Here is a 17,285-nt window from a genome sequence, read left to right on the forward strand (position 1 = left end):
TGGGTGTGGCCACGGCGGCCCTCACACACACACACACACACACACACACACACGTTCCAGCGTGCACACCTGGTAAGGGGACACCCCTCGGCCCTCGTTGCGCCCGCCATGCGCTGCCCCTCTCGCCGCTCATAATTCGGCAGGCGTGTGTGTGTTAGGGAAACAGGGGGATACTTTTATTAAACCGCCGCAGTCTGACCGCTCACAACCCTTGCATTCCTTCCACCGTGCCTGGGAAACCCCGGCCCCCTGAAAAGTGGCAGGTAGTGTTTGTGTTTGCGGCCCCGGTGAAGCTGTTCCACGCCAACAGAAGCAGCAGCAGCAGCAAGCCAGCGCTGGAGCGTCACCCCTGCCCCGTCCTATTCTAGTCTAAAAATACCCCCGCAGGCGGAGGAGAGCGAGCTTCAAGGTCTGGTGTTGGGGGGGGGGGGGGGGGGGGGGGGGGGGGGGGGGGTTGGTGAGGCCCGACCTGTCTCTGACGGATGAAACGCTTGCATGCTCCTTGAGAATACAAAAAAAAGAAAGGGTGTCCGGATGACTATACGTGTGTGCGTGAGAGGCCATCCGTGAGGTCCGTCCACGCTCCCTTGGGCCCTGCACTATTTATACCCTGAAGTCAAAACATTGTTAATAGCACGCTGAAGATGGAAAAGGGTCAGCTCGGCTTCCTCTCCAAGTACTTCTCCATCATATTTAGTCAGAAACACACCACCCGAGGCTAGAGGGTACCGTCTGATTATCCTGGTGCTCCCACTAGTATTTCATTGTAATGCATATACACACAAATGCGTATAGCCACACGAAAGCCAGTTTGACACATCCTCCAGGAATCCCATGTTTTCCTCCTCACCTGAAACTGTAGGCTGTTGGTGCATAATTCAGAACACGCTTCCTATCGGAAGTGTGCTCTCGGTCTCACTCCTTTGGTAGTGAGTTCTACGTCAGAGTCTATTGCTAGTGACCTCTGTGTCTCAGTCTATTGTTCGTGAACTCTAGGCCTCAGTCTATAATGAACTCTAGGTCTCAGTCTATAGTGAACTCTAGGTCTCAGTCTATAGTGAACTCAAGGTCTCAGTCAATAGTGAACTCTAGGTCTCAGTCTATAGTGAACTCAAGGTCCCAGTCTATAGTGAACTCTAGGTCTCAGTCTAAAGTGAACTCCAGGTCTCAGTGTATAGTGAACTCTAGGTCTCAGTCTATAGTGAACTCAAGGTCCCAGTCTATTGTGAACTCCAGGTCTCAGTCTATAGTGAACTCAAGGTCCCAGTCTATAGTGAACTCAAGGTCTCAGTCTATAGTGAACTCAAGGTCTCAGTCAATAGTGAACTCCAGGTCTCAGTCTATAGTGAACTCTAGGTCTCAGTCTATAGTGAACTCCAGGTCTCAGTCTATAGTGAACTCTAGGCCTCAGTCTATAGTGAACTCAAGGTCTCAGTCTAGAGTGAACTCTAGGTCTCAGTCTATAGTGAACTCAAGGTCCCAGTCTAGTGAACTCCAGGTCTCAGTCTATAGTGAACTCTAGGTCTCAGTCTATAGTGAACTCCAGGTTTCAGTCTATAGTGAACTCCAGGTCTCAGTCTATTGTGAACTCTAGGTCTCAGTCTATTGGTCATGAACTCAAGGTCTCAGGCAATAGTGAATTATAGGTCTCAGGCTATAGTGAACTATAGGTCTCACTCTATAGTGAACTCTAGCCCTCAGTTTATTGGTCGTGAACTCAGTCTATAGTGTACTCTAGGTCTCAGTCTATAGTGAACTCCAGGTCTCAGTCTATAGTGAACTCAAGGTCTCAGTCTATAGTGAACTCTAGGTCTCAGTCTATAGTGAACTCAAGGTCCCAGTCTATAGTGAACTCCAGGTCTCAGTCTAAAGGGAACTCTAGGTCTCAGTCTATAGTGAACTCAAGGTCCCAGTCTATAGTGAACTCCAGGTCTCAGTCTATAGTGAACTCTAGGTCTCAGTATATTGGTCATGAACTCAAGGTCTCAGTCACTAGTGAACTATAGGTCTCAGGCTGTAGTGAACTATAAGTCTCACTCTATAGTGAACTCTAGTCTTCAGTTTATTGGTCGTGAACTCAGTCTATTGTGAACGCTAGGTCTCAGGCTATTGGTCGTGAACTCTAGGTGTCATTCTATAGTGAACTATAGGTCTCAGTCTATAGTGACCTCTAGCTCTCAGTCTATTGGTCGTGAACTCTAGGTCTCAGTCTATAGTGAACTATAGGTCTCAGTCTATAGTGAACTCTAGTTTAACTCTAGTCTATTGACAGGGTTGTATTTGGCGCCGCTGTTGCTGCAAAATTACTATTTAAAGAGCGTAAAGGAAATCAAAGTGTACAAATTAGATGGTTTACTTACACATCTCCAATTTACACACACGCAAATCACACACACACACACACACACACACACCCACACACACACACACACACACACACACACACACACACACACACACACACACACTAAGCATGATGTGTGAGTGTGTTAGCATGTGTGTGTTTGTGTGTGTGGACTGTAGGTGGCTGTCTCTTTGACCTCTGCTTGATGCCAGCGGGAGTTTTAATAGCGCGGCGAGGCCTAATTATAGTGCTCTACCGACACAGCCCTGCTGCTTAACAGCCGAGGTTGTGCGTGGGTGTGTTTGTGTGTGCGTGTTTATGCAGCAGGAATTTCCAGATGCACACAAACCCCCCCACACACACACACACAAACACATGGTTGACCAAGGTGTGTGCTGCTAGGTGTTAATGTGGATATCAGATCGAAGCTCGGGAATGGCCTGCTGTTGTCCTTCAACTGCGCCCTGAAATAAAGCAGAACCAGGAGAAAGCCACCGGGCTGCAGGAAACCCAAGATGAAGCACACAGTCATTATGGCTGCAGAAACACCGTGTTGGGGGAATGTTCATTTTCACCACCACCAAGATGTGTTCAGACATGCTCAAAGTTTTATTTGGATGAAGTTTAATTAGTTTAAGTTATAATTTTGTATTTCTTGCTTGGGTTTGTTGAAGGGACGTTTTTCAACGTCCAACTTCAAACCATCGGCAGACAATGGTCTGAAGTTTGAATGATGGTCGGGTCATTGGTTCAACGTATTAACAATTTACCATATAGTCAGATGCGTGCGCAAATCAGCTTATTGGGAGATAATAGTAAATCTCAGATCGACAAGATGCCTAAACTCTACCTGCTCCTTAATTACATAAAATCCAATGGAAGTAACTTGAGATAAAAAAACGTAATCAATCTTTTATTTAAAATTGATCTCTCACTCTTCCTCTCTATCTCTCCCTCTCTCTCTATCTCTCTCTCTCCCTCTCTCCTCTCTTTCCAGGCCACCACTCTGTGTGTATCCAGTCTATGGATGGTATGTTGATGTTCTTCGAGCAGGAGAGCTACTCTTTCGGCCGGTTTCTCCCTGGCTTTCTGCTGCCTGGCCCACTGGCCTACTGCCCTCGAACCGACAACTTCCTCACCGTCTCCTCTACCAGGCAGCTGGAGAGCTACAGGTGGGTCACTGTTACACACATGTATAAATGCATGCGTTCACTCTGTCTCTGTTTAGCGCATTCTTTCACACATGCACACTCTCTCTCGCACTCGCGCTCTCTCTCTCTCTCTCTCTCTCTCTCTCTCTCTCTCTCTCTCTCTCTCTCTCTCCCGCTCTCCTCTCACACACACACACACACATACATAAACACACTCATACATACTCAAGAGAAAATACAAGGAGTGGTTCATAGGATTGATTTGTCCAAAATGTTTCTGCCTGAGAGGTGTATTATATCTGTATATTATGTATTTATAATCTATGGGCTGAAGTCCTCGTTCTGCTAGCTCAGTTTATTTGCCCTGCTGGCCTGTCTCCTGCCTTTATGAATGAGAGCTTGATTTGCCGTATACTGTACGCGTGTGTTTGTGTGTGTTTGTGCAACGTGTGTGCATGTGTGCTGGGGCTTGTATAACGGTGGTGTGTGTCTGTGTATATATGTGCATGAGTTTGTATAACGTGTGTATGTGTGTGTGTGGTTGTGTGTGTTTCACCGGTAGATCCTCTTTCATATAAATGAGTGTTTCCTCCGACTCAATCTCCCATGATGACAGATATTTCTGATTCCCATTTCAAAGCTTGTGTGTGTGTGTGTGTGTGTGTGTGTGTGTGTGTGTGTGTGTGTGTGTGTGTGTGTGTGTGTGTGTGTGTGTGTGTGTGTGTGTGTGTGTGTGTGTGTGTGTGTGCGTAAGAAAGACATTTGTGGTCTGCCCATATGGTAGGCATGTAGATGAATAATCAGTTTCCTGTGGTTTTCAATCTCTCTTTCTCTTTCCCTCTTTCTCTCTCTTCCTCTCTTTTCCTCTATTTTCCTGTCTTTCTCTTTCTCCCACACACTCATTCTTTGTCCATTCATGCTACACAAGGACATCATTAGCAGAATATCTAACGAAGAGGTGCAAAGCAGCGACAGCCATAGTTATTATGAGTGTTGTTTTAGTATAATTAGACCTGTTGCTGCACTCATTCACACAAGGACAAGCCTTGTAGAAGAACTTCGTCACTGGGCTGCTGTTACAACATCTGTCCCTTAACCCAGGCATCAGTTACAACCAGAAATGTGTTGGTACCAGACATCAGTTCTAACCAGACACCAGTAACAACCAGACATCGGTTACAATAAGTTATAACCAGACATCAGTTACAATAAGTTACAACCAGACATCAGTTGCAACCAGATGTGTTGGTACTAGACATCAGTTCTAACCAGACACCAGGAACAACCAGACATCAGTTAAAATAAGTTCCAACCAGACATCAGTTACATTAAGTTACGACCAGACATCGGTTACATCAAGACATCAGTGACAAAGAATCATCTAAGAATCAAGAATTTATTGCAACCTCTAATAAGGCCAGGATCAATTTCTAGGAATAAATCGCAACAAGGAATTGATTACAACCAGGAATTGATTAAACCAGAACCTGTTGCAACCTGGAATATGGTGCAACCAGCAATAAACTAAGAAAAACATAAATAGCAGAAATATGTTACGAACTGCTCTAAAGGTTTTTGTTTCACTGGAGGGGTTGTGATCATAGCATGAAGTTCCTATATATCCAAATGTGGCACACTGAAACTTTAAATATTTATCAAGTATAAGTAATGAATACCTCATCTGTCTGTCACCAAGTAGGGAGAGCTCAACCCAAAAGGTCCTCAGAGCGTTTACACAGGGACACACACAGTACAGTGCAGTGTCCAAGGTCCTTAGTTGACATCACCGACTCTGAAAGCATGTGAGATTATAGGAGATGAAAAATAGGCTGCATTCAGCCATTATAAAGCGGGAATATTAAAAGTGGGACTCAGCCTAATTTAATTGAACTGTAAATTAAATTAGAAAGTATGATGGATGGCCCGATTAAGGGAGCCAACTTAAGGTAATAATAAATCACGGATTTAATGTTTGGACCAGCAAAGTTCTGTGTCATGTCGAGCTTGTTCGAGAAAGAGAGAGAGAGAGAGAGAGAGAGAGGGAGGTAGAGAGAGGGGAGGTAGAGAGAGAGAGAGAGAGAGAGAGAGAGAGAGAGAGAGAGAGAGAGAGAGAGAGAGAGAGAGAGAGAGAGAGAGAGAGAGAGAGAGAGAGAGAGAGAGAGAGAGAGAGAGAGAGAGAGAGAGAGGTAGAGAGAGGGAGGAAGAGAGAGAGAGAGAGGTAGAGAGAGAGAGAGAGGTAGAGAGAGAGAGAGAGGTAGAGAGTGAGAGACAGAGAGAGAGAGAGAGAGAGAGAGAGGTAGAGAGAGAGAGAGAGGTAGAGAGAGAGAGAGAGGTAGAGAGACAGAGAGAGGTAGAGAGACAGAGAGAGAGATCAGTTCCCGCCAGTCTACGGTAACTGCCAACCCTTTTACGGGAAATGTCCTCAGGGTGAACACGCCAGCATCAACTGACCAGGGATCAGCCTAAACACTTTATTACTTAGCGGGTCCACCTGTCAGGGGAGCAGCCCCACGTCATTAGTCTCCGCTGGGACCTGACGCACGCTCTCAATCAGGGGAAAAGACACCCCCTTGTACATGGATCGGATTAATATTAATGCAGAGAGAAGCTCCGACCGTGTGGACCCGGGTGCACCGCAGGGCGGCCCCACGCCAAACTCCTGCAACCCGTCCTGGGTTCCAGAAAGTTGCTGGCGCTGTCCTGGCTGCTTTGGGTATTTGAGCTAAGGGAAACAAAAATGTCACATGCTGGGTTTACAGGTGCAAGTTCCCACGCGAGTTTTGGACCGTTAAGGGGGTAAAAAGGGTTGTAACACCAGGGGCCCCTGGGATAAAGGCCCCCCTTAGATGCCTCAGAGCGGGGCCAAGAGTTGCTCAGTGGGGTTTTACCTTGTGTGTCGTACGGTCTGGGTATGGGCAGATCGCCTTTGTTGAAATGTGTGTCTTCGTTAACATGTGCAGTTAAAACGAGCTGACGTGCTCAGTCAGCCTGTCCTAGGTCAGTCAATTGCGGAGAAAATATTTAGCTATTCTGTAAAGCTGGGTTTCATGTAAAATGTAAGGATTTTATAGAATGACGGTTCACGGTTAAACATCTGAAGGACTTTACTTTTTTCCTTTTATGGGGGTAAATCAGATGATGTAGAACTTTTAGTGAAGGTTCAGAATGATGGCACGGTAACATTTTCAAGTCAGCACAATGTTTTATTCAGAATGCCCTAACAATGCGTTTTGCTGTACTGGTGAACATGTGTTTTACTGGAGGATGACCACATTGAAGACTAACTGAGTAGGCGTATCAATGACATCCTATATTCCATACGGCTTTTACACTGACGTCACACGTTTTCCATGAAAAAGGAAGAAATTAGATCATGATAGTCTGGAGGTCGAAGTCTTTGACTCTCCCAGCCATCTTTATCTATTTTTACATTCTGCTAGAATGTTACATGCCCAGATTAAGTGTGTGTTGCCGACTTTGTGTGTGTGTGCGTGTCCCAGGTACGAGACGCTGGCTGTGGCCACAGACGCGGAGAGCCGGCAGGATGCAGAGCTTCCTCTGAAGACAGGGGGGAAGAGACTGACGGTGAGCCTCCAATCAAGTGTCCCTCGTTTCCCTTTCACGGCAAACAGGCTCCTAAATTAGCTATGAAGTGTTATCTGATTGGTCGGATGCCAGGAACTGAGTGAATGAGCTGTGAGGAGGGGGGGAAGGGGATCAGCCTTTCTGTGACCCTGTGCTTACATGTTCCACATCCCCAGAAGACATTTACACTAGGATCTCAGCCGTAACCACAACTCCGTTATCTACAGGCCACTTACAAGGGCAGCGTAGCACTAGAAACTGAGTTGAACTCTTGTAATGTCTGAATCACAATTAAGTTTTTGTGTAACTGTCAAAGGTCACAGCGGTTTGTAATTATTGCCATTAATTATAATACCAATAAACTTGACTTGTGTTGCGCAAGTTTACTAAGCGATTTGAACGTGCACATAAAAATTATTATTGCTAACAAATTGAATTAAGGAGCGAATTGGACAGTGGATTAGAATAATGGAAACACCGAATCAATAGAGAGTGGGATGCATTAACCAAAGCACAGAGGTGGAGGCAGAGCTGCAATCAATAAACACAAATAAAATATAGTAGGGAATAAAATCCGATAGCACGCACAGACAAAGCAAATTTGTGTGTGTGTTTTTGTGTGTCCTCCAGCCTGACTGGACGGTGGTCCTGGGCGAAGCGGCCCTGGACCTCTGCATTCCCTCCTTATCCCACGCCTCCTCCTCCATCTGCGTCCTCGGAGAGAGGAACCTCTACTGTTTCCGCGACAACGGGCAGATCCGCTTCATGAAGAAGCTGGAGTACAACCCCAGCTGTTTCCTGCCCTACGCCTCAGGTGAGCCTCGCCTTCCCAGCCCTCTCCCCCCCAGAGTCACACACACATACACAGACACGCACGCACGCACGCACGCATGCATACACGCATACACACACACTCTCCTTCTTTTGCAGTCCAGCATGGAACGCCCATATACAGAGACATACCTTTGTGGATTAATATACCAGTTGTGTTAGTAATCCACATTTCCTTCGATCATCCCGTTATTCATTATACTATTATTTGTGTGTGTTATGTGTTAATGTGGATCCAACGACTGCTAGCTGACTAAAGTGTTTCAGCTAACGGGGATCCTTGGATAAACATCACACAGCAGCCTCACCGTGACACCTCAGTACCGCCACCACATCTGTGTTTCCATTAGTTCCATTATTTAAAGGGATCCGACTCAGATCTGACCGTCCTCCAACCCCTAGCGATCAGCGTGAGCCGGTGGTTTCCATCCTAAATCACGTAAACACATTCACCATCAGCGCAGACATTCGGTTGCATGACCCCTAAGAAACACACGAGACCAGAGAGACAAACCTGAATGCAAACTCCAAACACATGGTCTGGACTCACACACACACACACACACACACACACGCCGCTCACACATACAGACAGACAGACACACTCACACATACACCAACGTGCACACTCACACTCACACAGACACAAACGCACACACACACAGATTTGTGCATTATTCAACAATTAACGTCTGTTTATCTGAAATTGCTGCGTGATTGTAGTCAATTAGAAAATTAGAATAGGAGTCGTGAGAAGACACACACGTATAATGAAACACTTAGCGCACACTCACACACTCAAAGTAACACAGATGCGATTTTATTAGCCGAGGCTGCTCACGAACAGAAAGACGAAACACCTGCTGCTGCGCTCTGATCTGGAGACCACGGCCGCGTGTCAGAGAGAGAGAGAGAGAGAGAGAGAGAGAGAGAGAGAGAGAGAGAGAGAGAGAGAGAGAGAGAGAGAGAGAGAGAGAGAGAGAGAGAGAGAGAGAGAGAGAGAGAGAGAGAGAGAGAGAGAGAGAGAGAGAGAGAGAGAGAGAGAGAGAGAGAGAGAGAGAGAGAGAGGAATTATAAATGGAATGAGGGGTGGAGGGTGTTTTGGTGTCTGTGGCGTTGAGGAGCAGGAGATTATACAGCTGTCCTGGGTGATTTCTACCTTTCTCCCGGCCCTCCAGCGCACAGCTGTGTCCGCTGGACCTGCGCCCTCCTAACCTCCTTTCTCCTTCTCTCACCATGCAGTATATCAATGTCACTCTCTCTCCCCTCTCGCTCTCTCTCTATCTTTCCCACCATACCGTATAGCTATGCCTTTCGCTTTTTATCTCCTATTTTATGTCTTCCCTGATGATTTCTGTTCCTCTCTCTCTCCTCCTGCTCTGTTTTTTCACTCGCTCTCCCTCTGGGGATTCGGCTCCCTCTGTCTTCCTGTGGACGTGTGTGTGTGTGTGTGTGTGTTTTGAATGTTCTTTATTTAGTTTAAGATTAAGCATCTGTATAATCATTCCCCGAGGTAGACACACACATACACACATACACAAACACCCACACACACACACACACACACACACACACACACACATACACACACACACACACACACACACACACACACACACACACACACACACACACACACACACACACACACACACACACACACACACACACACACACATTGTTTCTGCTGGGCTGAGAATGGACCCCACATGTGGGTCTGGTGCAGGGTCGATTCCTGCCCTACCCGACAGACAGAGTGAGCACAGAGTGAAAGAATGTGATTGATTAAGTTTATCGTTGCTGCCATAATCAATAAACTGTGCTGCAGTCTAACGGTTGGCCCTAATGTTTACCCTAATGTGACATTTGAAATGCTGGATGCTAAGTGATACAAGATAAGATACAAGGCGGTGGAGTAACATTTCCCAAAGTGTGCGCAGTATCAGAAATTACACTGAACAAGGGTTGAGATTTGGGTTGAATTTGAGAGAGGGAGGGAATTCGATGTGTGAATGATGAAAAGATGAAGAATGTTTCCTGGGACGGAGAGTAGAAAAACAGACGCAGCGTGCAGGAGTAGAGAGCGGTGAAGCTCTTGGCGAAAGAGGAGGTGAGGAAAGGTGATGGAGAGAGAGGACAGAGAAAGAGAGGCAGGGCCCGAGCTAAACGGGAATCTAGAATCAAGGTTCGGAGCCGCTATAATTACCGCGGTAATTACACATATAGGTAGATTATAATTACGGGCCCAGAGTTTTCCTCCACTTTAACTTTGAAGCCCACGCACTGCTAATGTTGCTCCGTTCCTTCATGTGGACCGGGGCCGGTCCCGCTCAGATCTGCCCTGGTGGTACGCACACTGTTGGTGGCAATGATTGGACACCTGTGTGTGTGTGTCTGTGTGTTTGTGAACGAAAAAACGGAACATATATCAATTACACATTTATACTCGGGAGCGGAATCTTTTTTTTTTTCGGAGGGTGGAATGTTTTATTAGCTGCTCGCTGCTGACCCGGCCGTTTATAGAGCCGTTTTACTTTCCTACAACAACCCCCTGAAACAGAACGCTCATCTGAGCCCGTTGCCCCTCCCTAGGAGGTAACTCACAGCCCGTAAGAACTCACCGGCCTTAATTCTCCGTTCTTAAAACAGACTGGTCCTCCTGTTCTACCTCACAGAAACATGTTCCCTTCATCTCATCGTCGGAGTCATGCTGTAAGATAGGTCGCTCCCTCTGACCTAGGCCATGTGTTATCGTCACAAAATCCATTGTAAATTCCCCTAGAGGTTGACAAGTCTCGGTATCAACTATGTCACTGATCGTAAAATCGAACAAGATACTATTTCTTTATTTGGGCAACGTTCACCACTTTAAGTGGCCGAAACGTCCCATTCAAATTCGATAAAAGTAACACCCTTTCTTCTCTTCTTATTTCCCCTTCGTCTGATCCCCCGTAGTAGCGGAGGGCACCATCAACCTGTTGCTTGGGAACCACAACAACATGATGCTGGTGTTCCAGGACACGACCCTGAAGTGGGCCGCCCAGCTGGCCAGTGTCCCCGTCGCCGTACGCGTGGCCAACTTCTCGTGAGTACAGAGGGTGTGAAGTCACAAACATCAAAGCCATGTTTGAGGGCTCCCTGTTGCCTCCACGACCACGGGGGAGCCCTGAGAAGTTCCGAGGCAAACCCTGTTGAACTGCTCCTTCGCCCCCTGATTCTATAATAAGGATTTCTCTGGCCTTCACTGTTTATTTTTGAATGGTTTTTTTTCTGGCTTGTCAGTGGGTTGAGGCAGGTGGTGCTGAAATGGAAGGTGTATTTTGACCTTTTGTTTGTGTATGAGGTCGAACTGCCAAGGAAGAAGGAAGGATTTAGATTATACTCTGACGTGTGTGTGTGGGTGTGTGTCTGGGGGGGTCGGGTGTGTGTATGGGTGTGTCTATATACGGAGCTATCATCATAGGTCACCTACTACATATGTTGGGTTTCACTCTTGCCATCTTAATATATTCCTCTTGCACTCCCCCTCAATATTAGCAATTACAAGCAACCTTCTGCCTGCTGTGTCTCTCTCTCACACATACACACACAAACCTAGCACAACATACTCACACGCACCAACACACTGATAGAACAACATAGACAATCCAAGAAATCCCCACATTAAAGTCAAACACTTAAAGCTAAACAAACACACACACACACACACACACACACACACACACACACACACACACACACACACACACACACACACACACACACACACACACACACACACACACACACACACACACACACATTCCGAAAAGACACACATGGTAAGACACACACTCTCTTTATCAGCCTGTGAAATCCATTGTGATCCTCTCCAGGAAATCACTGTTCGATTTGATCCAGATGGCCAATCACAGCATGACAGGGTGTGGTCTGCTGGAGCCAATCAGCGGTTAGCTTTAAACAACCACAATCAAACTGCAATTTTATACAATTAAAACACAAACACAACCTTGAAAAATGAAGCTAGTTAGTGTATTTGTGTCTGTGTGTGTGTGTGTGTTTGCGTGTGTGTGCATGTCTGTATGGTTGTTTGTGTTTGTGTGAGAGTGTCAGAGTTTGTGTGTCTGTGTTCGTGTTTTTGTGTTTGTTTGTGTGCGTGTGTGTGAGTGTGTGTGTGTGTGTGTGTGTGTGTGTGTTTTCTTCTGTGTGTTAGATGCAGCAGATACTGTGTCTGGCTCTTGTTTTGTTTCGAGTGGCGACGTGTTGTTCTAAAGCACAAGATAGTCATCATCTTGTTCAGTATGATGGAGTGTGAGAGGGAGCAAACAGACACATAGACACACACACAGACACACACACAGACACACACAGACAGACAGACAGACAGACAGACAGACAGACAGACAGACAGACATACAGACAGACAGACAGACAGACAGACAGACAGACAGACAGACAGACAGACAGACAGACAGACAGACAGACAGAAATCTAAAATACTTACAAAGTGAGTGTTTTTTGTAAGACCAACGATATAGGGTTATTTCTTTCTCCTTCCATTAGTTTATTCAGATCTGAAACAGTTTCAACTCCCCTAAAGTTGTTTTCAGGTCCCCGTCTTGTCCGAGCACCACGCCTAATCCGTGTCCGAACACAACGTGCATCTAATCGATTTATTTAGTAGAACAGATTGGGCTAGACACATATGGATCCATTTACTGAAATTAATTCAACTCCTGTGACACTTGATTCAGCTTTGTAGGGCCTTCTAATTTTCACGATATATCGCTCAACCAAGTATGACCAGCACATATTTGCAGAAGGGAATCATGGGGGGAGAGACACCATTCGTCACGTTTGACGGGCTGCAGCCAGAGAGCCAGTCCACTGTCTCCATCCCCTGGGCTGACTACCTGAGCCCCCGTCGCTGCGGTGATAGAGCGAACAGAGGCACACTTTGATTTGGAACTCGCCCTGAGATTCGTGCATTGTGGCGGTTGATGGCGGTCCAGAGTCATTCAGGAGGAGCGGAGACGGGCGAGACAGCCATCAAGAAACAACTGCACCATGCCCCAAAGAGAGAGAGGGGGAGAGAGATGGACAGATGGAGAGAGAGGGGGAGAGAGATGGACAGATGGAGAGAGAGGGGGAGAGAGATGGACGGATGGAGAGAGATGGAGGGATAGAGAAGGAATGGAGGGATAAAGGGAGAAATATAGAGCGAAAGAGAGAGAGAGTGATGGCATGGGGTGGGAAACAGAGAGAAAGGGTAGATTGAGGAGTAGAGAGGGGGACATGGAGACCGAGGGAGATCGAGGAGGGGCAGAGAGATATAGATTGATACAGTAAGATAGAGACAGAGGGAGATGACGAGAGCGGGGGACATGGAGAGGGAGGGAGGAAGAAATAGAGAGAAAGAGCATGATTGGGGGGAGGAAGAGAGAAAGTAAGAGAGATGAAGAAGGTGGATGAAGTCCAAGAAAAAGACAGAGGAAAAGAGAGATGACGTAAAGGTACTGTGTGTGTGTGTGTGTGTGTGTGTGTGTGTGTGTGTGTGTGTGTGTGTGTGTGTGTGTTTGTATGGCAGTTTTTGATTGCACCGGCCTTTTTTCTCCATCTCATTCCCTCTATATTCCCTTAATTCTTTCTACCCGCCCATCTTATTTTCCTCTAACGTTTCCCCCCCCCCCCCCCCCCCCCTAGAGGTGTGCACCCCTGGTTCTGTGAAGCCTGAGCTCTAAAAGGGCCGGCGGTCCATCCAAACAGCTGCACTGTCTGATGGGCCCTCCATCATCTTTATGGTCAGGGCTGGATCTCTCTCTCTCCATCTCTCTTTCCATCCTCTCATTCTGGAGCTCTCTCTCTCTGTCCCTCTCTGTTTCCTTCCACCCACTCAATCTTCTCTCCTTCAATCCCCTCGTTCTCTCTCTCTCTCTCTCTCTTACTCTCCCCTTCTACCCTCTATTTCTGTCTCTTCCTTTTATTAGGATGGTGCAGCTGTGTGTTGCTGTGAACGTGTGTGTTTGTGTGAGAGAGACATGGAGAGAGAAGCTATCATGATCTTGTTTTACGCCCCTATTGGACACCCTCTTGTGCAGGTGCAGGGATCGACCTGTGTGTGTGTGTGTGTGTGTGTGTGCGCGTGTGTGTGTGTGTGTGTGTGTGTGTGTGTGTGTGTGTGTGTGTGTGTGTGTGTGTGTGTGTGTGTGTGTGTGTGTGTGTGTGTGTGTGTGTGTGTGTGTGTGTGTGTACCACACTGGCTTGAAACCACAACACATCTGCAACCAGTTAATATACACACACACACACACACACACACACACACACACACACACACACACACACACACACACACACACACACACACACACACACACACACACACACAATCTCTCATCTATCTTACCTTCTTATCCTATACACTGATGGAATCAGGCGTTTGAAACGGCCACCCTTGGTGCGTCAAGTCACGCCAAGTTTAAATAAACACTGAACAAACAGATTCATATTGATAGATAGATGGGATTCATAAAACCTTCTGGAATACCCCATGACGCCAGAGAGCGTGCTTACGTCTCTATTACTGTGTCTTCCAGGAGGAGACCATTTATCGAAGCAGATTGTTCTTATTTATGTTCGTTAAGAACCATTCCCTTAACTCGGGTTCCTTCAAGATGAATTAAAATCGCCCGGTGTTCCTAACAGCTGTTGCATGCTGTCCATGATGTAATGTCATCATGTTATTGGTTATTCACCTTTTTCAAAACATCCTCCTTTCATCTCCTATCCCTTTCCCCCACCTCTCCCTTCCCCTCCCCGCTCCTCTCCCCTCCCCTCTCCTCTCCTCTCCCCTCCCCTCTCCTCTCCCCTCCCCTCTCCCCTCCTTTCCCCTCCCCTCTCCTCTCCACTCCCCTCTCCCCTCCCCTTCCCCTCTCCCCTCTCCTCTCACCTATACCCTTTTTCCCTCTCCCTCGCTCCTCCCCTTCCTCTCCCCTTTCCTCCCTTCCCCTCTCCCCTCCACTCTCCTCCCTTCCCCCCCCCCCCCCCCCCCCCCCCCCCAGGGAGCTGAAGGGGGTGCTGGTGACCCTGAGTTCAGAGGGCCACCTGCAGTGCTCCTACCTGGGCACAGACCCGTCCTTCTTCTCCACGCCCAAGGTGGACGCCCGCGAGGTGGACTACGAGCAGCTGGACGCCGAGATGAAGACCCTGCAGAGGGTCATCAGAGAGGCCACGCGCAGCCAGGGTATGACGCCCCAGAGCCCCGCTCAGAACCCAAGCTCAGGCTGGGGCCGGGGCTGCTACAGGGCTGGAGAAGTGCTGCGGGAATCTGTGGGTTCAAAACCCGAGTTGAAGTTGAACTGTTGATTTAGTCAAGCTTCTCAAGGTTCAAATTAACTTGCGATATACAGTTTCTGACAACATATTTGTTAAGTTGGCATGACCATAATGTACAGAAAAAATGTACAGCCTTTTTAAATCCATTTTTTTTGTTCATCATTGTATCGTCCTAGCATCGGTGGGGATCGCTTGGATTCTGGTATTGGCACTGCTGTCAAAAACATTGTTTCTTCAGTAGAATTAAACGTTTCCATGGTAACAGCATATTAGAGCTGGTGTATTGTTAAAGAAGGCATGAATAGGGAGGGATCCTTCAGGGTTAATTGGTTGGAGGTCCACTGTGGTGTGACCGCAGTCCCAATCAGGAGGAGGTTGAAGGCTCGGGTGGAGATGCAGTCCACCATATGACATGCACACTATTTTGTATCTAGGCCTGGTCTCTCTTCCAGCGGTGCTGGTCTGTTGGACGGGGAGCCCTTAGGGAAGGTGTGGTGCTGACACGCTGAGTAATGTTAGTCTTTGTTTGTCCTCAGACATCCTGCCCAAGGCTGACACCGAGGAGGCCGTGACCGTCACCACTACTGTCTCATCCAGCATGGACACCCCCTCGGTACACACACACATACACACACACACTCACACACACTCGCACGCACTTACACACGTAAACACACAAACACACACAAACACCAGATGCACATGCACGCACACACACACACACACACACACACACACACACACACACACACACACACACACACACACACACACACACTGTGTATGAGCCTGTGAAACACATGCACTTTACACACACTCATTATCCACACAAAAATCACTCACCCGTTCACCCCACCACACCCCTGCAATACACAACCGCATCAACTGCAAGCACACACACTCACAGAGACCATTACGTCATGCTGTAAACACATATGCTCTCCCGAACAACTCTCAAACCTGAAGTGAAACGTTGAGGCGCAGATCCAGCCTTACAGGCATGGTGGAGAGACAACCTCCAAGGTGGAGCCTCTGACCCGAGCCAGCTCAGATAGCATGAATCACCACCCCCACCCCTCACAAGAATCCCCTCATGTTCAAAAGCACAGACCCTGTGCGAGAGTCCTCGTCTCTCCTCCGGCCCCATCCCCAGTTATCTGCACCGTTCCTCCCGACCTTTCAGCCCTACCCCCCACCCCCCACCCCAAAAAAAAACTTTGTAACTGAGAAATTTGAAAATTCGCCTTAGAAAATACACAAAATGGTCAAAAAGAAAATGTTCCAATCTAAAAGAATATACAGATATGTATTCAGCTGTTCTGCCCTTTCTATAAAACTCGATTATGTTAATTTTCTGATAGTTTGACGCTAAAATCGAAATTGCGGTCAAAATTCGATGAATCGCCCAGCCCTACATGGATTCTGTGAATAACTTCTGCATTCATAAATGCATGATCGACAATATTCAGTATACCATATCTGATCTTCAACACCAAATTGGAATTACTTATTGAGTCATGCACTTACAAACTCCCGGATCCCCGGAAATACGTTGAACTGTAATGCAGGTACTACATCACCGGCATTACAAGTCATATGCATATCTGGTGTAGATGCATCATGTTGAATTTCAATGCTTCTGTCTACAGCAAGCGCTGATTCAGGACATCGATGACCTGCCTGTCCCATCGGTCACTGTCAAGGTGAGCAGCTTGTCACACTGATGACTTCACAAACATCCACTCTGACGGCGCATTACCTCATCGGGCTGCCCTTCCTCTCTGTCTCTCTTTTGATTATTTCTCTGTCACTCTCTTACTATTCCTCTTTTGCGCTCTCTCTCTTACTTTTCCTCTTTCGCTCTATCTCTCTTACTTTCCCTCTTTCGCTCTGTCTCCAACTTATCCTCTTTCCCTCTCTCTCTCTCTCTCTCTCTCTCTCTCTCTCTCTCTCTCTCCCTCTAGGTGAAGGTCAAGTCCAGCTGTGTGATGCAGGGGTCCAAACTGACCATCAGCGTCCGGCCCCCTCTGGCAGTCTCT

At 47.3% G+C, this 17,285-nt stretch overlaps 1 protein-coding gene across 3 annotated transcripts in view; it reads left to right on the forward strand.

Annotated features, from left to right (window-relative positions):
• The window catches only part of bbs9 (Bardet-Biedl syndrome 9), a 127,906-nt gene that overhangs the window by 12,490 nt on the left and 98,131 nt on the right, over positions 1-17,285 (forward strand). For 2 of the 3 annotated variants that reach the window (XM_030370763.1, XM_030370765.1), the window contains exons 6-13: positions 3,342-3,516; positions 6,996-7,080; positions 7,711-7,894; positions 10,867-10,996; positions 14,973-15,154; positions 15,783-15,859; positions 16,896-16,949; positions 17,211-17,285. The exon at positions 17,211-17,285 is cut by the window's right edge and continues 28 nt beyond it. In XM_030370763.1, the coding sequence (XP_030226623.1) occupies positions 3,342-3,516; positions 6,996-7,080; positions 7,711-7,894; positions 10,867-10,996; positions 14,973-15,154; positions 15,783-15,859; positions 16,896-16,949; positions 17,211-17,285 (962 nt within the window). The remainder of the gene's footprint in view (positions 1-3,341; positions 3,517-6,995; positions 7,081-7,710; positions 7,895-10,866; positions 10,997-14,972; positions 15,155-15,782; positions 15,860-16,895; positions 16,950-17,210) is intronic. The other variant, XM_030370764.1, reaches the window with a different exon arrangement.

This window comes from Gadus morhua, chromosome 11 (genome assembly GCF_902167405.1).
Source record: "Gadus morhua chromosome 11, gadMor3.0, whole genome shotgun sequence".
NCBI lineage: Eukaryota > Metazoa > Chordata > Actinopteri > Gadiformes > Gadidae > Gadus > Gadus morhua.